The sequence below is a fragment of the Arvicanthis niloticus genome, chromosome 12 (assembly GCF_011762505.2).
Source record: "Arvicanthis niloticus isolate mArvNil1 chromosome 12, mArvNil1.pat.X, whole genome shotgun sequence".
NCBI lineage: Eukaryota > Metazoa > Chordata > Mammalia > Rodentia > Muridae > Arvicanthis > Arvicanthis niloticus.
The window spans coordinates 7,585,680-7,608,572 of NC_047669.1; the positions used below are offsets into that span (position 1 = coordinate 7,585,680).

Genomic DNA, 22,893 nt, shown 5'->3' on the forward strand with positions numbered 1-22,893 from the left:
AAGATGCTTTAAATGCTTTTCAGAAGTAATTTTTAAGATGGGGTTTCAAGTAGCCAAGGCTGACCTTGACTATAATATATAGCCAAGTATGACCTGAAACTTCTGATCCTCCTGTGTCCACCTCCAGTGCTCAGATTACAGACATGACCACCACACTAGGCTTATGCAGTCCTGAGAAAGGCACCCAGGGCTTCCCACATACATAAGCTGTCTAGCAAGTGAACACATCTTCAACTCCCAGAAGTAGCTCTGTAAAGCTTTTCCTGAGATGAGCCAAGGCATACAGAGATGTCAAAGGTTCTCGGTGGCCAGATGCACACCCACATGCACAGTCACTGCGGCAGTGACCTCCAAAGGGGACAGGGAGGTGGCAAGGACCCAATAAGATGCTCCTACCAGTTGTGTCTGCTCTACAACTGTGTGACTTGCACATACTGAACCTTACTGCTGAGGCGGTGAGGAGGAAGAGGGGATAAAGGCCCTACAGAGCTAAAAAGGGACAGAAGTTAAAGACCGGATTCTGCCAAAATGCAGCTAGAGGTCAAAGACCTGCACTCACATGCCTAGCTGGAAAGACCGAGAAACAACAACCCACAGCACACAGACCTCTCCCCTTAAATTTGCCATCTTACATTTGTCATAATTCATGCACCTATCCCATGCACACACAACCACTGCACGCCTGGGCTGACCATCTCATTCCAGACTGCCACTTTGCTGACGGGGCACAACGTGCTTGCCCCGCAGAGATCAAGGACCGGGAATCATCCTCCCTTAGAGCAATCCCCATGCCACCCTGGGAAAACGGACCCACGCCAGCTCACATTCCCATGCCCGCCTGCTAGTACAAGTCATACATAAGGACAAATACGTAAAGCCAAAGGACACACTATAGTGTCAGCATGGTAAAATGGGCATTTTCTACAGGCTGTAATCTGGTATTACTTCACAATGAGGAAGAACTTAAGTTGTTGCATAAGTTTGATCTGAGGCAATTAATTCAAAGTTCATATCACAATGGGTGGGAGAGGCCTGAGATTAAATTTGTTAATACCTCGATTAAGTTTCAAATGATTAAACTGAAAATGAATCACGGGATGAGGAACTATTTGGAGCTCAATGCTTAAGGCGGTGGTTCTCAATCTTCCTAATGCTGCTGTGACCCTTGAATACAGCTCCTCATAGTGTGGTGACTCCCAGCCATAAAGTTAGTTCTGTTGCAACTTTGTTGCAACTTCATAACTGTAATTTTTCTACTGTTATGAATTGTAATGTAAATGTCTGAGATGTAGGATATCTGATATGCAATCCCTGTGAAAGGGTCATTTGACCCCCAAAGGACTGGTGACCAACAGGTTGAAACCACTGTTTTAAGGAGTGAGAACTGCCTCTATTCCATGAGATCTCAGGGTACACAGTATAGCCACACCAAGAAGCTTTACAACTCCACCAATAACTTCAACCCAGAGACTTATGTATCTAGAATAGCGCTCTGTTACTTTTTAATTCTCTACATATGACTTTATTACACAGTCTGACTTGAAAACTACTGGTTTAGATACTAAAACTTATGAACATTGGTCTTGATGAAAATGCCTTCAAGATTTTCAGTTTTTAGCTTTGGAAAACAAGAAGACAAAAACAGAACTTCCTTCCTGCCAAAGGTCAGCCCAGTTATCACCCCTTAGGACCTGTCTACTTTATTTTTTGAGCTAGGAGGTCTGACTGGGACCAAGCTCCAACAATCAGCCCCAGGGATTCTCCCATCTCTCTCCCTCACTGCCGCTGTACCCGCTTTGTACATGGGTTCTGGGAATCATACTCAGGACCTCACACCTGCAAATCAAGCCCTTTACCAATGGAGCTGCCGCCCCAGGCCCTGCTTCATGGACTTCTTAAGTCACATGACTTCAGCTTTTATAGGTACTCAGAATGTGACCCTACCTCCCAAAACCAAATATAAGTATTTCTATGACACAGCACAGCAACACAAATCCCTTTGGCAATGCTTGCTCCAGAAACAAAGACATCTTAAAGTTAGGCACCATGCATGGTCAATACTGTTGACTTTGGCTAGCTGTTCCATTGTCCTTCTGATGCACACTGGGCCAAAACAATAGGCAGGTGAAATTAATGTTTCAGAGAAGCCAACAACTCTGCTCTGAGTCACCTAACTCCAGAAATAAATACCACACTGAGCCGACCAGCCTATCACACCACCCTACTTGGACCTGCAGATAAATTCTGTTGAGCCACACCCACAGGGAGGTGAGGCTACAAGGACAGCCTGGCCTACATTTAGTTCCTTGTGAAGTACACTCATTTGTAAATCAGTCTTGCTTCAAGCCTTCATGAATGAACTTTGTCGATCCTGTTCTTCTGTAATTTCTGCTAAGCTCAAACTGATCTCTTTGAATGAGTGACAGATGCAGAAAATAATCTGTTTGTTGTTTGGAAACATGTTTTTACTACACAGCCCGGGCTGGCCTTAAATTTGGGATTATCCTTCCACCTCAACCACGCAAGCACAGAGATTAGAGGCCCATGCCCGGCCAGAAAAGGTATCTTAAATAATGAAGGCATACATAACATCTGAATAGCTAGCCCCATCTTTTAAATGGTAAGGAAGGAAGAGCTAGACAAGTTTAATTCTACTATCGGACGTCAGTGTGCCAGAGGAACCGCATGTCACTGTGTTTGAAACATTACAGCTGCAGCCACTGCAAGGACTTGCACAGTGTCTATCCTTAGCACTGACCTTTTAATTTGTGATCAGACACAAGACATGAAGGACAGCAGGTGCAGGAGCTACCTACCACAGAGCCAAGCTTTACTAAGAGTTTCACTGGCCATTTGTCATCTCCAAATTATTTTAATGGACACTGGTGCTTATATCTACTTTAGAAACAGTAAGCTATGCCTAGTGTCATGGCACACACCTTTCATTCCCAGCACCCCAGAGGCAGAGGCAGACACATCTGAGTTTGAGGCCAGCCTGTTCTACACAGTAAGTTCCACACCATCTAGGGCTACATAATGAGACTGTTACACACACACACACACACACAAAAGAAACTAACAAAAACTACAGCAAGTTCCTTCTAACAGTTTTCTTTTCAGGTGGGAATCAGTGAGCTGTCGCTGTGGACACAAGTAGCTCTCGCCAGCAACAGCACCGCGGCCATCTCTCCTGGGGCTGTGGCCAGCACTGAAAATGGCATCTGCCAGCTACCTGGTCATACCACCAAGCCTAAGAAACTCCAGAGCCTCACCGAGTTGGCAGATGCTTACATGGAGGAAAGGGACTGGGGGTAGAGGCTCGTACACTCCAGAAGATGCACTACATTACTGCAGAGACACTTATGCAGAGATATGAAATACTAGTTGCTGAGCTGTCTGTCCTGCCCTCCTTCCTAAACCAGGCTGACTCACCAGGTACTGTTCTCCACTCTGAGAACATAAGAGCTGACACAAAATCACATGCCCTTCAGTTCTAAAAGCTTTCAGGGTCAAATTCTCTAAAAGTGTAATGCCATACAAAGTATTCCATGAAAATATTTCTTTCCTAAGGATGTCTTAGAATAATTTCTATAAGAGATTAAGATTTACATCCTTAATCCCTAAAATACACCTCGAACTCAGCAAGATATCCTGAATAGCTAGCTAACTATAAAAACTATAGCCAATGCTAAGAGTCCATCTAAGTGCTAAATGACGATCCCGGGATTTTCAGAATGCTGATTCTGTTACTTTCCTAGAATATTCTAACTTGAAGGAAAATTCCACCAATAAGAAAAATAATACAATCATAATGACACATGAACTCTAGCTGGCTTCTGGTTATTTTCCATTCTTCCTCTTGTCCTCAATTCAACAACCTCGTGAAAAACAAGTCACCCCGAAGTTTTTTGCCTGAATCACCAAGAGCAACCATATAAGTCAAGTTTCACAAAGCATCTGACAGCTTTATCTCACTTAGGTAAAACATGCAATCAGGATCTAGGTGTGGCTACTATACTGTCCATCTTCATGGTCACTCGTTTCTCCAAATGCTGTTTCTCTGTTCTCCAGCTAAATGCTACCTTTTCCTAAGGTCTTCCCTGAGAGAAGGACTTTTTTCCTTGTTAATGTCCAACTGTACATGTATCTGAGTTAAAATGCTATAGGAAGGCAAGCTCTGCATCAATTCAACTGTATCTATACCAGATAGGTGGTGCACAGCATAGTACATGCATACATATCAGAGTGCTTACACACTTGCCGTCTTAGCCACCATTCTTTTGCTGTGAGGACACCATGACCATGTCAACTTGTAAAAGAAAGCATTTAACTGGGGGCTTGTTTACCATTTCAGAGGGTGTGTCCTTGACCATAACAGCAGGGAGGGTGGCATCAGGCAGCTATGGTGCTAGAGCAGTGGCTGAGAGCTTACACTGTGACACAACAACCACAAGACAAAGAGAGAGCTAACTGGGAGTGACATGGGCTTTTGAAACCTCAAAGTCCACCCCCCAGTGACACACCTCCTTCAAAAAGGCTACACCTTCCTATCCTTCCCAAACAGTTCTAGCAACTAGGGACCAAGCATTCAAACACATGAGCCTATGAGGGCCATTTCATTCAAACACCACGCTTGCTAAACAAATGAAAACATCATACAATTAAAATAAAATTAGGATTAGAGAGGAGTGGCGTTTTGTGCCACAGGCTCACCAACACCACCAAAACCAAAACTAATCTAAGCTCCTGGACTGGTGCACTCACTTTCCGTGTGCACAGTGCAAACACATTGCAAACAACAGGCTGTGCTGAAAGAACCGTGCTTCAGGCTAACGACAGTGTTCAGCAGTGATCCAAAGAGAAGTCTACACTTAAGCTCAAATAACGCCAACCAATGCTCACTCTTAGACCAAGGAACAGACAAAGAAGATGCAATTAGCACTTGAGAATAAAGCATGTCTGCTAAGCCTCGGATTATATGTGGCAATCCATATAGTTCTAAAGGGTACAAATGTTATTTTTACCCTAATTAACTCCAAGCATTTGTAATAAACTATAGATACTTAATGTAACTGATTAACACAATTTTCCCAGAATATTAAAACAAAAAAACATATACAACACCAAAAACTGTGCAAAGCATGTTTTCAGGTCCTTTCTAAGGCACTGGCTTCTTGGTCCTTTTTGATCCTGACATCTGTTTCCAACTGTTGTACACTTACATGTTAACTGGAGATCAAAGGTCAACAGTGGCCTACAAAGTCTTCTTTTCAAATTAAGAAAACAAAATCTGTCTCCTGTTGTGCAGAGATTGGTTCCTTTCTCGTGAGCAGCAGGAAGAATGTTCCTAGCAGAACTGCTCTCTAAGGACTGAGCGGATGAATACTCAGGAAGTATCGCAAGAAACTGACTCTCTACCCAATCAGCTGTTCAGGGGGTTTGTTTGTTTGTTTGTTTGTTTGTTTGTTTCTAAAATATCTTCTCTTTCATAAAAACTGAAATAATTGATGTGACTATCATTTCAACCCTGAAAACTTCTGGAATCATTCTAATTCCTTACTGATCAAGCTTACACCACCTACAAGCTTGCAGTAAGTGTTTTTGAGAAATCACAGGTTTCACAGGAGATACTGAAGATTTCCGAAGGTACGTGTACTTCTCAAAATACTGAATAGCTATACATTCATTATAATTTATGTTTATTCATAAATAAGTTGAGGGGGCTGCAGAGTTGGCTCAGCAGCTAGGAGCTCTGACTGCTCTTCCAGAGGTCCTGAGTTCAATTCCCAGCAACCACATGATGGCTCTCAACCATCTGTAATAGGATCCGATGCCCTCTTCTGGTGTGTCTGAAGATAGCTACAGTGTACTCATACAAATAAAATAAATAAATCTTTAAAAAAAAAATAAATAAATTAAGCCAGGCGGTGGTGGTGCACGCCTTTAATCCCAGCACTTGGGAGGCAGAGGCAGGCGGATTTCTGAGTTCGAGGCCAGCCTGGTCTACAGAGTGAGTTCCAGGACAGCCAAGGCTATACAGAGAAACCCTGTCTCGAAAAACCAAAAAAAAAAAAAAAAAAAAAGTTGAAGAAACCTATGATTTTATTGCTCACGTCAAGGCTAAGAAGAACTTCTTAAGAATAAGTATTTCTTAAATATTTTAAGCCAAAAGTGTTAAGAAAAGCAGGAAAAGAGCAAACATAACACCTTGGGAAACAAGAAAGAATTCCTAAAATTTAACAGACTTACTATCAACCTTCTTGTTCAAGGCTGACTTAGTAAAGATGGCTTCATCTACAGTTCCTCTCTGTCTACAGAGGAAAAGCCTGACGGAGCGATTGCACACCCAAGTCAATAACTTCAACAAACTGGACAGGACTCAATGTTAGCATCATGGGTTCCAATCACTCCTTCTTCACACCTTCTGTTAGCCAAGGGGAGCAGAAGTAATCAAAATCATTCACCCTTCTTCCAGATTTCCTATTTCTTCAACTTTAAATTCTAGCCAATCTCAGACATCTCATCAGCTTCCAGAGATACACCCAATCTCCTCCTTCATCTCCTTCCTTACCTGTGTTTGAAAGCAGACCCCAGGTTTGCCCACATGGTCTGCAGAGCAGCCACCTGATAGTGTTCCTTGTATTTATTCCCTGTCTCTCCTCTATGTTTTTTTCTTCATTATTTAAAGACAAACCCAAGATATAAATAAATATATATATATATGTATATATACATACTTTTTTAAAAATCTCTTCTCAGTTGGGCATGGTGATACACATCTGCACTCAGGAGGCAGCAGGCAGTGAGTTCAAGTCCAGTCTGGTCTACAAAGTAAGTTCCAGGACAGGCAGAGCTACATAGAGAGCCTGTCTCAAAAAGAAAAAAAAAAAATTCTTCTCAGCTGGATGTGCTGGTCACATGCCTGAAATCCTAGCACTAAGGGACATCATGCCAGGAGTTCAAGACCAGCCTCCAGCTATATAGGGAGTTCAAGGCTGGCCTTAGCTTCATGAGAACCTCTTAAAAAAAAAAAAAAAAGGAAAACAAAAGTTCTTTCTCAGAGGCAAGGGTGGTGTCTCACACCTGTAATTCCATTATTTAGGAGGCTACAGCAGGAGGATCAAAAGCTATATGTCAGGTGTCAGGATACTGTCATTCCTACATGGATAAGCAAGATAGCAAGGCCTGATGGCACAAGCCAGATATTAAGGTACCGTTCAAGGTCTGTCTGGACTACAGAGCAAGTTCTAGGCCAAGGAAACAGCTCATTGATAGAGTGCTTGCCCAGCATGCAAACAACTCAAGGAGCATTCCTCAGTACCAGGGGCAAAACAAAATGAAACTCTAAAATCCCCTTTTTATTTCAATACCAGTAGCCATTAGGGAAATGCAAATGAAAACCATAAAGAGGTTTCAGAAGCATCTATCAGACTGCCTAAAAAGAAAATGATAACCATGCCCAAAATGGGGAAGAACGGGAAGTAGCCAAATGACTGCTTGAAGGGGTATATAGGAATGCAGCCAGCCGCCTCTGGAAAGAGCCTGCATGTGCAGCTGGACTCACCTATGCCTGAGGGCTGAAAGCAGAGATGAACTCTGGGCACTGTCCTCTGTTCTCTCTACTTTATTCATTTACCTACATGTGATTACAGAAAATAACACTAAAATTTCCTTATCGCTTCAGTAGGTTTCCCCAGTATTAACATCTTGCATAACTATAGTATAACATCGCAAGGAGGCCTTGTCTCCTCAGCCCAAACTCCTGAACTTTTAATAAAATCAGTGTCCTGGATCACTGTCAATCCTGTAGTTATTCTCATTATTATTTTTTATAACAGCACATAAATAAAGTCATCTCAAAAGTACTAATTTTTAAACCTCATTAATTTCCAATAGTTTCCTAATCTCTGCCCCACAAAAGGAGTTCTTAGCATAGCACACAGACATTTCCCTGACACACCCTCTTTACACATTCCACACTATAGACAACTAATCTAGGAGCAATTCTTTACTGAGCACTGACCATGCCAGCCACCACTCTTAGTATTTTATATGTATTATCTCACTTAATCCTACTGTACATAAGGCACAATGACACAAGCAGCGTAGTCAAGGTCCAACTGCCATGTCCCTTTTCTATATCTCTAGGTCTTTATCTCTGTTGCCTAAGAAAATTCCCCATCATCCTTCAAAGCCCTGCTCCAATGTACCCTTAAAACATTTCCAGATTAAACTACCAGACAATTTCTTGACAAGAACTAGACATACATTCAAGAAATGTTTGGTTAATACAAGATCTAGACAGTAAGGACACATAGTTACAAAACTGGTACCAAGATGCACTGGACACAGAAGGATGAGGCATGCTCTAATTCTCTACTACAATGAGGACAAAGACGCCCATTAACCGAAAAACACAGACTGACGAGCAAGCAACGGCTTCCATCCACCCAAGACCCAAAGCCATGTCAGGCTGAGACGTCAATGTCAGCTCCAAAGGCCCCAGCCTCAAGTGCTCACGTGGCAAAGATGTTCACAGTGTTCACATGGCAAAGGTGACAGGTGTTCACCTGGCAAAGGCTCCACAAGTGCACACACAGCAAAACCATGACAACTGTTCACACTGCACAAACCTGAAACTTCCTAATCCTAGGCGCCTTCCTACCTTACTGGTTTCTCTTGCAATTCCAGAAAAGATATAATAAAAAAAAAAAAAAAAAAAAAAAAAAAAAAAAAAAAACAGAAAAACACACATCCACAACTTAAAAATTAAAATGTATCTTAATACTCATATTGGAGGAAATTTAGATTATTGTCAAAAATGCTTTACATTCATAAATTCACATGCAGAACTTACTGATAACCCCACAACTATCAAGAATAATTATTCTAACCATTCTCTGAAATCTGAGTAAGTATCTTTTCTTTGTTTTGTTGACAGGGTAACCTAGCTAGTTTTATGTTAACTTGACACATGCTAAAGAGAACCTCTATTGAGAAAATGCCACTCTGAAATTAGGCTGCAGACAAGCCTGTAGGGTATTTTCTTAGTGATTGATGGGAGACAGTCCAACCCATGGTGGGTGGTGCCATCCCTGAGCCGGTGGTCCTGGGTGCTATAAGAAAGCAGGCTGAGCAAGCCAGAGGAAGCAAGCCAGCAAGCAGCATCCATCTATGGCCTTTACATCAGCTCCTGCCTCCAGGTTCCTGCCGTTTCAGTTCCTGTCTTGACTTCCTTTGGTAAATGACATGGAAGTGTAAGCCAAATAAACCCTTTCCTCCCTACCTTGTTTTGGTCATGGTGTTTCATCTCAGCAATAGTAACCCAATTAAAACAGAGGGTCTCTTTGTGTAGCCCTGGCTATTCTGGAACTTGCTATGTAGAGCAGGCTGGCCTCACACTTACAAGATCCTCCTGCTTCTGCCTCTGAGCGCTGGCATTAAAGGCATGCAATGTCATGCCTCGCAAAATAATTCCTATTTTAAGCACTGTCTTTTTCTTTCTTCAGTAATGGGTACTGAACCCAGCCACTCACAACTTTATATATGCCAGGCAAGAGCTCTACCATTTAGCTACATCCCCATTCATCTTCTTAAACAAGGGATTTTCAGCAGGTAAAAAAAAAAAAAAAGAGTCAATGACAAAGAAAGAAGCCATGCATGGCGCTACAAGCCTCTCATCTCAGTGCTTCTGAGACAGAAACAGCCAGATGTTCTACCTAAAGAGTTCTAAGCTAGCCAGGCTACATAGTATGTCCCTGTCTGTCTGTCTGTCTGTCTGTCTGTGTGACTGATTCTGACTCTCTCTCATACAACACACACACACACACACACACACACACACACACACACACACACACGAGCAGCACAAGACAACTTCTCAATCCATTAACTGAACCAGCTCCTTCTTGTAATGCTGGGTCTGAACCCAGGGCTTAATGAAAGCTAAGCGTGCACTCTACCACTGAACTACACTCCAGGGCTAAGGAATCATAAATATTAACACTGACCCTAAAGCCAATAAAGAAAATTAAATGACAAAACCTGTATCATATGAAAAAAACAAACAAACAAAAAGGTGATATGGTGTAGGAACCAAGTCTGGGGAGGCAATCACTCACCGATCTTGTTCTCCGGAACCTGGGTTCCTCATGGTCTCTGTGCTGCCCTGGTACAGTGCTTCTGTCTCTGACGCTCCTGTATCCAGGGCTGGGGATGATGTACTCTTTTCCCATGTCAATGTCCTTCATCCTCACCACACAGAGGACCAGGCTCAGACTCCTCCTTTCTCTTCAGAACTTCTGAAATTAAAAATTTACAAAAGCAGACACTTCCAAATCACGCTTAAAGTATGCGCCAAAGTGCTTTTAAACAGGAAAAAACAAAAGTATTGACACTTCTTTATCAATACAGCTATAAAATTATTTTAAATACCCCTTCAGTTTTCTTGTTTTTGTTTTTTTACAAAAAAAAAAAAAAAAAAAAAAAAAAAGGTTCTATCATCAAGAAAAATTACCAAGCCAGACATAGTAGTGCACAACTTTAATCCCAGCATTCGGGAGGCAGAGACAGGCAGATCTCTGAGTTCAAGACAAGCCTGGTCTATGGAGCCAGTTCCAGGACAGCAAGGCTACACAGAGAAATAGAAATCTGTTTCAACAAACAAGAAAAAAAAGATCTATGTTCTACCTTTTTAAGCATCACCTGGTCTATTCCTAAAACTCTGCTCTGTGTTTCTATAGCACTGCCTGCCTGGCTAATTCCAGTCAACATTCTGTATCAACTCTGGTCACTTAAAAAAAAAAAAAAAAAAAGTTTGTATTTATTTACTCTGTGTGTGTGTGTGTGTAAGAAACAGACAGACAGACAGAAAACAAAGACAATCATGAGCACTGAGATCAAAGGACAACTTACAAGAATCAGTTCTCTCTTTCTACCCATCCAGGTTCTAAAGATGGAACTCCAGTCCTCAGCTTGACAACAGGCCACTTTTTAGAAACTAAACACATACTTGCCCCTCTATAAGGTTCCCCCATTGTTAGAAGCTCAGACTCCCAAACCCCAGCTATGAAAACACCACAGATACCTGATGTTTCTGATGTATGGCCATGCTACACTCTAGTCTATAAGTCAACCCATGATGACGACTATTAAGGACTGTGTCTCTTGCAGCACAAAATTTTGACGACTGTAATGCATTTGTTGTTTTTGACACAGGATCTCAAGTAGCTCAGGCTGGCCTCCTATTCTTGATCTTTGAAGGATGACCTTGAACTTCTGATCCTCCTGACTTTACATCATGAAGGCTGGGATTTCAAAATTGCACTACTGTACCTGGTTTATGTGGTGCTAGGGGACAAACCCAAAGCTTTCCGCATTTCAGGCAAGTATTCTGCCAGCAGAGGTACAACCCAAGCCCCTGTTATTCATTTTTAAATCATCAGAGAAAAATACTTATTAATCCTTGAAGTAAAAAAATTTAAAGCCCCTTAAATCTCCAATGAGGGCTGGACTTTTTCTTATCAGAATTCTGGTTCAAGCACCCAAATTTAATCTGTATCAAAAACTTGATACAGATTAAGTTGTAAAAAAAAAAAAAAAAAAAAGAGCATCTAGCCCAATGACTGTGTACACTATAAACTAAACCAGCTTACTAAGCAAAAACAGTGCTTGTGTCATGGAGACCTTAAGCTATAAACAGATCTGGCACCTGCCATTGTCATCTGGAAGAGGAAGATTACTTGCTACTTTAAAAACAGGCAAGAGGGGGTTGGGGAGCTTAGAAGGGAGGAGGCCAAGGGAGCCCATTCACAACACCAAACACACCAAGAAGAACAGGGAAAGCTGTCGAAGAACTATATAAAGCAATGGTTTTTCTCAGTTGTGTTTTCAATCATATATTACGAAGCAGTACCTGTAGCGTATATACACACAGACTGTAGTAGCAAAGACCCTGTTTTGACAGAAACAACTGTTTTCCGCATGGGGAGAGAAGATAAGACTTCAGTGGCCTACTCTAACTTCCGTATCCTTCCAGACAAAGCTAGTTTCTATAGGAAGGGTATGGGGAACCACTGTCCCCCTGTGATCTTCAACACTACCACAGCTGCACTTTCAAAAAAAAAAAAAAAAAAAAAAAAAAAAGGTACAGTACTAAGTATGCAAACACCTGAGAAGCCATAAAATTACTGTTTCATCACACTAAACACAAGTAGGACACCGTCTTCTGTGTGCCTGGGATATGACAAGCACAACACACAACACGCAGAAGCTGGTGGAGCAGGGTTAAGGTGGATATGAATATGGATATGAAGCAATCAACTAAGAAAGGATTACTACACACCAGGCCCCCCTCTCCAGCCCAACCAGCAATTAGTACTTCCCTATTTTCTGGACTTTTTTTCCCCTGAAGTTAATGTAAAGTCTCTTCTAAAAACTAATGCTTAGGCTCAGTGAGAAAGCATGTAGGCCAGAGGAAAGGGCCTGTGTATCAGGATTAGGAATTAGGCATGTTTTGGTCTAAGCCGGCACTGTTAAAGGGAGAAAGAAGAATAAACAAAGTGGGGACTCACAGTTTTGAGTGCCCCGACTCAGAACTGACAGGGTTGGGAGCCATCTGGTTTTGCTTAAAAATTCTCTTTCCAGATAAAGGGGTGAATGTGAGAAGATTCTGCAGGGGGGAGGGGCACTGCGTAGGACTGGAGAACTGTAACTAGCCAGGCTGGTGTTTCCAAGTTGTGTTATCACTACATCTCTCAGGAGGTTTTAGGCGCCTCAGGAAGCTCCTTCAGGCCCTGCATCTACTGGAGCAAGGAAGCCGAAGGCTGTCCACTTACCACGCCCCCAGGACCCACCTGTCACTCCAGAGACCCCCAGCAAAACCTATCCATTTCTCCCTTCGGAACTCAAACTTCCCTGGTCATTCATTCCTGTGCCCATCTGCATCGAGACTCCCACATATGTCCGAAAACACCAGATCCAGGTGTTATAAACACAAAGTCAGTAGCTCTTTTGCGTGTCAGCACCAAAAAGGACACGGGTGACAGGAGAACTGGACTCCCATTTCGGCTCTGCTTCGGCTTTGCTGTGAGTGCTGATGCCACGTACCTCCATATACGAGTAGCAAAAAAACGTAGATAATGACTTACGTAGTAGGTGGCTGACAGTCGGCCTCCAGTCCCGGAGGGAGGTTGGGGCTTCTCTCTGGACAGCTCCGCCACCCGACCCTAGGGCGTTCCCAAGCTAGCCCGGGCCTGGCAAGCACAGGCTCCACGACCCACCCGGAGCGAACGCAGCTCCCCCTGGTGGCCGCGCGGAGAGTGGAGCCGGCCGCGACCACCCATCAAGCCTCCCCTCCTGCCTTCTAACACCCAGACACCGGCACCGCCCGCGAGGTCGTCACCAAGCCGGGGACCGCGCGAGATCAGGGCAAGACAGGCCCCGTGTCTCCGGTCCGAGGCTTCCCACCGCCCACCACGCCTCGGAGAGCCCAAAGGAGTGAGCCCGTGACAGCCTCCGACACTGCATGAAAAAGGCAAGAACCGTCACCTACCTGCACTCCAGCCTCCCCACACGAAAGCAAACAGCCCGGGCACGCTCGCGAACATCGGACCCGGAGCAAAACAAGCCTTTATAGCGGCATAGTCCCCCCCACAACGCGCAAGCGCGATGCACAAAGCTTGCGCAAGACCGAAGGGAATCGTAGTCCCTCCTCCGGCAGCCCCCGGCGCCGCACACCGCAAAAGACTACGTTTCCCAGAAGCACCGCTGGTACCCGGGATGGGGTCCAGGCTGCTCACCGTACCCACGCGCATCCCGTGCTGCCCCATCCATCCTTCCCCGGCTTCTGATACCCAGTCTGGAACCTTCTCTGTGGTCCTGAGTCAGAGGGGCTGGACGGCCGGGTCGGGGTGGCGGGTGGCGCTGTATTCTCTGGCAGCCAGAGGTTCAAAGTCAGGAACTTCCAAATCTATGTGGCGGTTCCACGTGCCGGAAAACATCGTGGAGGTCATCGTAGCCTGCTTCTGCCCAACCCCAACTCTTAGCTGTAGTGTCACTTCGCTGGTGCAAGAGTCCTCCACGTTCTGCATGAACAGTACCTTTGGCTCTTTTCTCTCACCCATCTATCACAGCTGCTTGGCTTCTAAGTAGTGAAACGCCAGAATCGCAACTTCCAAAGTGACAAGGGATGTCAAAATGATATGCTAACTAATCAATCTATTTTTATAAAGCTCCCGAGGCATTTCTATTTTATCTATTTTAGTATCATAATATAAGGACTACTCTACTGGGTGCCTCCCTACCTTTAAAGTACCCGGGGCTTGTTTATGGTTACCCATTTAAGAGACTTAAAAAGAACGCAAAATGGATTGCCCATCATACAACTACTTAATTAGCTACTGTGAACACTAATGTCATAAGTCTGGACTTGTTGACAAGGTGTATATTTGACACACAGAAGGAATAATAGACCAGTTCTATAGAATTAGGAGAAGCCTAGGAGCTGGGAAGATGTTTCAGGGTTAAGAGTGCATGTAGATCAAACATGATGTGAGTTCAAATCCTCTGCACTGTGGAAAAACCCAGGTGCGGCTGTACTTTCATTGTAAGCCTAAGGCTATGTGAAACAGAGACCGAAGGATCTCTTGAACTTGTGGGCTAGCAGGCAAGCTACACAGTCAGTAAGAGACCCTAACTTAAGACAATAAGACAGAGTAAAACAGAATGCCCAAAGCTGTCTTCTGAGTTCTGGGTGTGAGTGGGCACGCAGACCTGCACATATCCATCACACACGTGCATATACACTATATATATATATATATAATTATAGTGTAGAAAACGCATGGTGTAGTAGCAAACTTCCATCCCTAGCACTTAGGAAGTGAAGGTAGGGGAATTGTGAATTTAAGCCAGCCTGGGCCTCACAGAAAGTAAAAAGCCAGAGGGAGCATTGTAGGGCATACCTTTAATCTCAGCACTGGGAAGGCAGGGGGGCAAATGGATCTCTGTGAGTTTCAGTAGCCAGAGTTACATGGTAAAGACACTGTCTGGAAAGGGGCGGGAGGTCTCTAGGAAACAGACTTCTGCATAATTGTTAAATTTTATGTGTAACAGAAAATTTTACAAGTCAGCAAGGAAATGAAGCAAGCAGATAATACTGGGACACTTGGTTATCCATATAAAAGAAAACCTCTGCTCAGTACCGGGTTTCAGGCAGATCAAACATTTAAATGTAAAGAAAACTTTAAAACTTTTGGAGAAAACATGAAATACCTTTATGAATCGAAGAATGGAGGAAAACCTCTTAAGGTTGACAAAAGGTAGAGATGGGCATTGTGTGTGGGTACTAAGAAGGCTCAGGAAGCTAGGCAGTGTTCAGAGCTGGGCTTCCAGGAACTTGGATCGTGAAGACTCTGACTTAATGGTTTGATATTGATTGATGCATGGTTCCATGTCACTGTTGTAAGCGAATGAAATGTTAGGACTGGAAGTATACCTTTGAGAGATGTATGTTGTCCCTGGCCCCTTCCTGCCTTGTGTGCTTCCTGCCATGTTGTTCAGCCTTGTGCCAAGCCCACAGTAACAGAACCAGTACACCATGGACGAAAACCTGAGTTAAAGTAAGTATTTTCTCCTTTAAGTTGATGTTTTCTAGGATATTTGTCACAATAACAAAAAGCGGATTGTTTTTCACTATTTTAAAATTAAGATATATATTGTTGGGGTCCAGGAGTTGCCAGACAAACCACACAAACACAGATCTCAGTCAGACGGGGATAGTTTATTGAGCAATTTTGCCTCAGGACTGACTGATCAGAACCAAAGACCGGACAAAGGAGGTGACTGCAAACTCCAGCCAGGATCTACAGAGCTTTTAAGTCTGAAATCCACAAACATCTGTGCCAAGTTATTCCACCAATTAGGATTTAGGGATAGGGGACTTCCTTAGGAACATGTCTTTGTGGTACACTTACCCTGTTCCTATTGGTTGGGGTATTCAGCTGTGGTGGATCAATTTGCATTGCCTAGCACTCATGTCTTAACTTGCCAACCAGGATATCAGTTACTCATGCGCATATATATCTCTTTCTGCCATGTAGGATGCCAAATCCTAGGGAGTTCTTAGAAACTTAAAACTATTCGATCCCTACTCAAAATGAAAGTCTTATTCCAAATAGCTTCTTATATTAGTGCAGGTGTCTCTCACATGTTGGGGTCCATCCCAGGAGAAGCTTATGAAAGCAAAAACCATAAAAGCTTATACACAGGTGCAGGAAGTGCTGCTGGGCCATTGGTTCAGATCCAAGCTTATTGTGGCTAACTATACAAAGCAGTTCTAACTGACCTTTACTGTGATTGGCTCCCAAGAGCATCAAAGCACAAAACAACAAAGTCTGCAATCGACTCAGGCATTAGAAAGTTTCCTTGTAACAGTAATAACAGCATAAAATGGCCAGACAGGCAGCGATTACCCAGGCCTTAACATATGCAAGATGTCATTAATTGCAAAGATAAGCCACAAACTGATTTTTCTTTGTTTAGTTGAGGCAGAATCTCTGGGATCTCAGAAGCTGAACTTGCTATGAAGGCAAAGATGGTCAGCACCTCTGGTCCTCCTGCCTCTGCCTCCCTAGTGCTGAGATTACAGGTGATAAACAGTGCTGGCGACTGAGTCCAGCATGACACTCAAGCTCTCTAGCAACTGAATTACATCCCTGTAAGTGATGGGTTGTTTGTTTTCTTGTTTGTTTGTATTTACTCATTCAGTTTTCATCCCCAGCACTGCCTCTTTCCCAGTCACCCCCTCCCACAACCCTTCCCCATCCCTCCCCTTCTCCTCTGAGCAGGTGGGGCCCCTCTATGGTGCCCTCCCCCCCCCCTCCCCCCCCCCCCCCCCCCCCCCGCACATCAAGGCTCTGAAAGGCTAGGCACTTTCTTTCCCACTGAGGCCAGACAAGGCAGCCGAGCTAGAACATATTCCACATACAAAGAACAGCTTTTAGGATAGCCTCTGCTCCAGTTGTTCAGGACCCACATGAAGGCCAAGCTGCACATCTGCTACATATATGCAAGAAGGCCTAGGTCCAGCTGGTATATGTTCTTTGGGTGGTGGTTCAGTCTCTGAGAGCCCCAAGGGTCCAGGTTAGTTGATTCTGATGGTTTTCCTATGGAGTTCCTAGCCCATTACGGACTACAATCCTCCATCCTATTCTTCCATAAGGGTCCCCAAGCTCCATCTACTGTTTGAATGTGGGTGCATGAGTCTGTATGAGTCAGCTGCTGGGTGGAGACTCTCATAGGACAACCATGCTAAACTCCTGTTCTGCAAGCAATAACAGAGTATCATTAATAATATCAGGGATTAGTGCTTGTCCATGGGATGGGTCTCAAGTTGGGCTGGTTATTGGTGGGCTGTTCCCTCAGTCTCTTCTCCACTCCCAATCCCTGATTTTCTTGTACACAGGGTAAGTTCTGGGTTGAAAGTTTTGTGGGTTGGTGTCACTATCACTCTGGAATTCCTGCCTGGCCATAGGAAACAACCTCCCCAGGCTCCATATCCCCAATGCTGTGTGTCACAGCTAGGGACAATCTCATTGATTCTTGGGTGCCTCCTCTATCCCAGGTCTCTGTCTCTTACAGTTAACTATGTTCATAGTTCATAGTTAACTGTATGTTCATAGTTAACTCTGTCAGTTACAGATTTCCATGGATTCTCATGGACGTCTGATCATCCTCCCTGCCCCTCCCCACACCCAATGCTGAACCTTCGCATCCCCCTCCCAATTTCCTCTCCCACCCAGTTCCCTTCCTCCATCTGTCTTCCACAACCATTCCATTTCCCCTTCCTAGTGAGGTTCAAGGATCCTTGCTTGTGCCTTCCTTCCTGTCCAGCCTCCTTAGGTCTGTGGAGTGTACGTAGGCGCATCCTGGATTTTATGGCTAATATCCACTTACAAGTGAATATATGCCATGTATGTCTTTTGGGACTGGGTTACCTAACCCAGGATGATAGTCTCAAGATCCATACATTTGCCTATAAAATTCATGATGCCTTTGTTTTTTATAACTGAATAGTATTCCATTGTGTAGATGTACCACATTTTCTTTATCTATTCTTCAGTTGAGGGATGTCTAGGTAGTTCCCAGTTTCTGGCTGTTACAAATAAAGCTACTATGAACATAGCTATAGCTGAGCAAGTATCTTTGTGGGATGGAGGAGCATCTTTTAGGTATAAGCCCAGGAGTGGTATAGCTGGATCTTAAGGTAGATCTATTCCCAGCTTTCTGAGAAACAGCCAAATCAATTTCCAAAGTGGCTGTGCAAGTTTGCACTCCCACCAGCAGTGGAAGAGTGTTCCCCTTGCTCCACATCCTCACCAGAATGTGCTGTCACTTGTGTGTTTTTTTATCTTAGCTTTTCTGAGGGTTATAAGATGGAATCTTGGGGTTGTTTTGATTTGCATTTTCCTGATGACTAAGGACTTTGAACATTTCTTAAGTGCTTCTTGGCCATTTGAGATTCCTCTATTGAGAATTCTGTTTAGCTCTGTGCCCCATTTTTTAGCTGGGTTATTTGGGTTGTTGGTGTCTTAACTTCTTGAGTTCTTTGTAAATTTTGGATATTAGCCCTCTCTCAGATGTAGGTAGGGTTGGTAATGATTTGTTTCCAATGAGTAGGTTGGCATTTTGTTTTATTGGAAGTGTCCTTTGCCTTATAGAAGTTTGCAGTTTCATGGGGTACCATTTATCAATTGATTATAGTGCCTGTTCAGAAAATTTTCCTGTCCAATGCATTCAAGGATGTTTCCCTCTTTCTCTTCTATGAGATTTTATGAGCCGGGCAGTGGTGGCACACGTCTTTAATCCCAGCACTTGAGAGGCAGAGGCAGGAGGATTTCTGAGTTCGAGGCCAGCCTGGTCACAGAGTGAGTTCCAGGACAGCCAGGGCTACACAGAGAAACCCTGTCTCAAAAAACCAAAGAGAGAGAGAGAGAGAGAGAGAGAGAGAGAGAGAGAGAGAGAGAGAGAGAGAGAGAGACAGAGACAGAGAGACAGAGAGACAGAGAGACAGAGAGACAGAGACAGAGAGACAGAGAGACAGAGAGACAGAGAGACAGAGAGAGAGAGAGAGAGAGAGAGAGAGAGAGAGAGAGAGATTTTGTGTATCCAGTTTTATGCTGAGACCTTAATCCACTTAAACTGGTGGGTTTTGCAGGATGATAAATGTGGATATATTTTCTTTCTTCTACATGTAGACATTTTCATTTTTCCATTGTAAGGTTTTGGCCTCTATCAAAAATCAAGTGTCCATAGGTGTATTGGTTTATTTCTGGGTCTTTCACTGAACTCCACTGGTCAATGTGTCTGTCTCTGTACCAATACCATGCAGTTTTTATCATTATTGCTCTGTAGTACAGCTTGAGTTCAGGGATGGTGATTCCTCCTGTAGTGTTTTATTGTTCAGGATTGTTTTGGCTATCGTGGGTTTATTATTTTTCCATATAAAGTTGAAAATTTCTCTTTTAAGGAGTATAAAAATTGTGTTGGAATTTTGATTGGGATTACATTGACTCTTTAGATTGCTTTTGATAAGATGGCCTACCTATTCATGAGCATGGGAGATCTTTCCATTCTCTGATATCTTCTTCAATTTCTTTCTCAGAGACTTAAAGTTCTCGTCATGGAAAGTTTTCACTTGCTTGGTTAGAGTTACACCAAAACATTTTGTATTATTTGTGGCTATAAAGGGTGTAAAAGATGTTGTTTCCCTAAGTTCTCTCTTGGCCAGTTTATCATTTGTATAAAGGAATGCTACTGATTTCTTTGAGTTAATTTTGTGTCCAGCCACCTTGACGAAGCTGTTCATCAGCTGTAGAAATTTGCTGATAAAATTTTGGGGGTTGCTTATGTATGCTACCATATCATCCAAAAATAGCAATACTTCGACTATTGTTTTCCCAATTTGTATCCCCTTGATCTCCTTTAGCTGTCTTACTGCTCTGGCTAGAATTTCAAGTACTATATTTAATAGGTAGGGAGAGAGTGGGCAGCTTTGTCTTGTCCCTGATATTGATTGAAATGCTTTAAGTTTTTCTCCATTTAGTTTGATATTGACTATTAGTTTGCTGTATATTGCTTTGATTATGTTTAGGTATGTGTCCTGTATCCCTGATTTCTCTTAAGACTTTTTAACATGAGGGGGTGTTGGATTTTGTCAAAGGCTTTTTCAGCATCAAATGAGATGATTATGTGATTTTTTTTTCTTTCGGTTTATTTATGTGGTGGATTACATTGATGGATTTTTATATATTGAACCATCCCTGCATCCCTGGAATGAAGTCTACTTGATCATGATGGATGATGCCTTTGATGTGTTCCTGGATTCAGTTTGCAAGATTTTATTGAGTATTTTTGCATTAAGATTCATAAAAATCTATCTGAAGTTCTCTTTCTTCATTGTCTTTGTGTGGTTTAGGTATCATGGTGACTGTGGCTTCATAGAATGAGTTTGGCAGTGTTCCTTCTGTTTCTATTTTGTGGAATAGTTTGAGGAATATTAGTATTAGTTCTTCTTTGAAAGTCTGGTAGAATTCTGCACTGAAACCATCTAGCCCTGGGCTTTGGGGGGATTGAGAGACTTTTAATGGCTGCTTCTATTTCTTTGGGGGCCATAGAGCTGTTTAAATAATTTACCTGATCTTGATCTAACTTTGGTAAGTGGTGTCTGTCTAGAAAATTGTCCATTAAGATTTTCCAGTTTTGTGGAGTACAAGGTTTTGAAGTAAGACCTAATGATTCTTTGAATTTCTTCAGGGTCTGTTATGTCTCCCATTTCATTTCTGATTGTGTTTATTTAGATATTATCTCTCTGTCTTTGGTTCCTTAGGCTAAGGGTTTGTCTATCTTGTTGATTTTTTCAAAGAACCATCTCTTGGTTTCATTGATTCTTTGTATTGTTTTCTTTGTTTATAACTGATTGGTTTCAACCCTGATTTTGATTATTTCCCGACCTTCCACTCCTCTTTGGTATGCTTGTTTCTTTTTTTCTAGAACTTTCTGATGTACTTTTAAATTGCTGAGAACTTTCCAATTTTTTTTTTTAATGGAAGCACTTAGTGCTATGAATTTTCCCCTTAGCAGTGTTTTCATTGTATCCAATAAATCTCGATATGGTGTGCCTTCATTTTCACTGACTTCTAGAAAGCCTTTTTTTTTTAAGATTTATTTATTTCATGTATATGAGTACACTGTGGCTGTCTTCAGACACACCAGAAGAGGGCATCAGATCTCCATTACAGATGGTTGTGAGCCACCATGTGATTGCTGGGAATTGAACTCAGGACCACTGGAAGAACAGTCAGTGCTCTTAACCGCTGAGACATCTCTCCAGCCCTTAAAAAGTCTTTAATTTCTTTATTTCTTCCCTGACCCAATGATCACTGAGTAGAGTTGTTCAGTTTCTGTGAGTTTGTAGCCTTTCTGGTGTTTCTGATGTTGTTGAAGTCCAGCTTTAATCCATGGTAGTCTGATAAGATGTAAGGCATTATTTCAATTTTTTTTGTATCTGTTCAGGCTTGCTTGATGACCAGCTACATGGTCAATTTGGAGAAGGATCCAAGAGGTGCAGAGAAAAAGGTATATTATTTTATGTTTGGGTAAAATATTCTAGAGATATCAGTTAGGTCCATTTCATTCATAATGTCTCTTAGTTTTATTGTTTCTCTGTTTAGTTTTTGTCTGGATGACCTGTTGTAAAAGTGGGAAGTTATAACAACACAGCTTTGCCCTTGTGGTGGTTTGAATAGTTATGGCCCCCATAACTATGTGAACTATAATTCATGTGTTTGAATGCTTGGTCCACAGGGAGTGGCACTATTAGGAGGTGTGGCCTTGTTGGAGGAAGTGTGTCACTTTGGGGGCAGAACTTGAGGTCTCATTGGTCAGGCTATGCCCAGTGTAGCACACAGTCTCCTGCTGCCTGCAGATCAAGATATAGAACTCTTGGCTCCTCCAGCACCATGTCTGCCTGCTTGCTGCCATGCTTCTTACCATGATGATAATGGACTAAACGTCTGAAACTGTAAGCCAGCCCAAATTACATGTTTTCCTTTATAAGAGATGCAGTGGTCATGGTGTCTCTTCAGAGCAATGGAAACCCTAAGAGAGGCAGCCCTCTCCCTAGGACCCTGACAATTGCTTAGGATTCCTTTAGCTATTTCTCACTCCCTGACTCTGAATTCCCCTTCCCCTGGCTCATTGCTTTCCAGAATATAATCCACACTGTCTTTCTGAGCATAAACCACTGGTAAGGAAAAGGGAAATTCTTCATTGTGTACTGTCAAAATGTATCACACAAGATGCTAAGGGAGAAGAGCTGGTAGGTGGAGTAACCTGCCACAGAAATGGGAATCTTTCCAGGGAAAATCCCAGAAAGTATTTTTATTTCACATCATAGAAAAACCAATGATGGATACGACAAGCTACATAAAAGTCGATTCTTGTCAGAACAAATACCCTATAGTTACCTGTGTATGCACCAGTTTGGGGAAAGTGCAGCATCCGAGTGGAGAATTTAGCAAGTACATGTTAAATTTAAATTTTTGAGTTGTTTTCCTAAGGCCCCAGATAGCCCTATCCTATTATTTCTCTTATCAATACTTTGTGCCTTATCAATACTACCTGTACCTTAATACTGTGAAGAGAAGAAATATAATTTGGTTGCAAAATTTGTCACTGATATTGAAGAATTAAAAATTACAAAAAATCATTTTTATAGAATATATACATATATAGATGCTTTTTAAGTTCTTTTAAGGACATGGAAAATTTTCTCTGAAGCAAGCCAGGCCAGTTTCAGGAACTGGCTGAAAGTCATTCAGGTGGCGAAACACG

General features: G+C 42.7%; 1 protein-coding gene across 6 annotated transcripts in view; it reads right to left on the reverse strand.

Annotated features, from left to right (window-relative positions):
• Abcc5 (ATP binding cassette subfamily C member 5) overlaps positions 1-13,709 on the reverse strand; it is a 122,987-nt gene extending 109,278 nt beyond the window's left edge. For 3 of the 6 annotated variants that reach the window (XR_013113464.1, XM_034515750.2, XM_034515748.2), the window contains exons 1-2: positions 13,553-13,709; positions 10,122-10,301 (exon numbers count right to left, since the gene is read on the reverse strand). Coding sequence is in view for 5 of the 6 variants with exons in the window: in XM_034515750.2 (XP_034371641.1) it covers positions 10,122-10,250 (129 nt within the window). In the remaining variant the exon portion in view is untranslated. Of the gene's footprint in view, positions 1-10,121; positions 10,302-12,854; positions 12,877-13,148; positions 13,310-13,552 lie in introns of those variants that run through there. The other 3 variants (XM_034515745.2, XM_034515746.2, XM_076942674.1) reach the window with 3 other exon arrangements.
• Between the last annotated feature and the right edge of the window lie 9,184 nt (positions 13,710-22,893).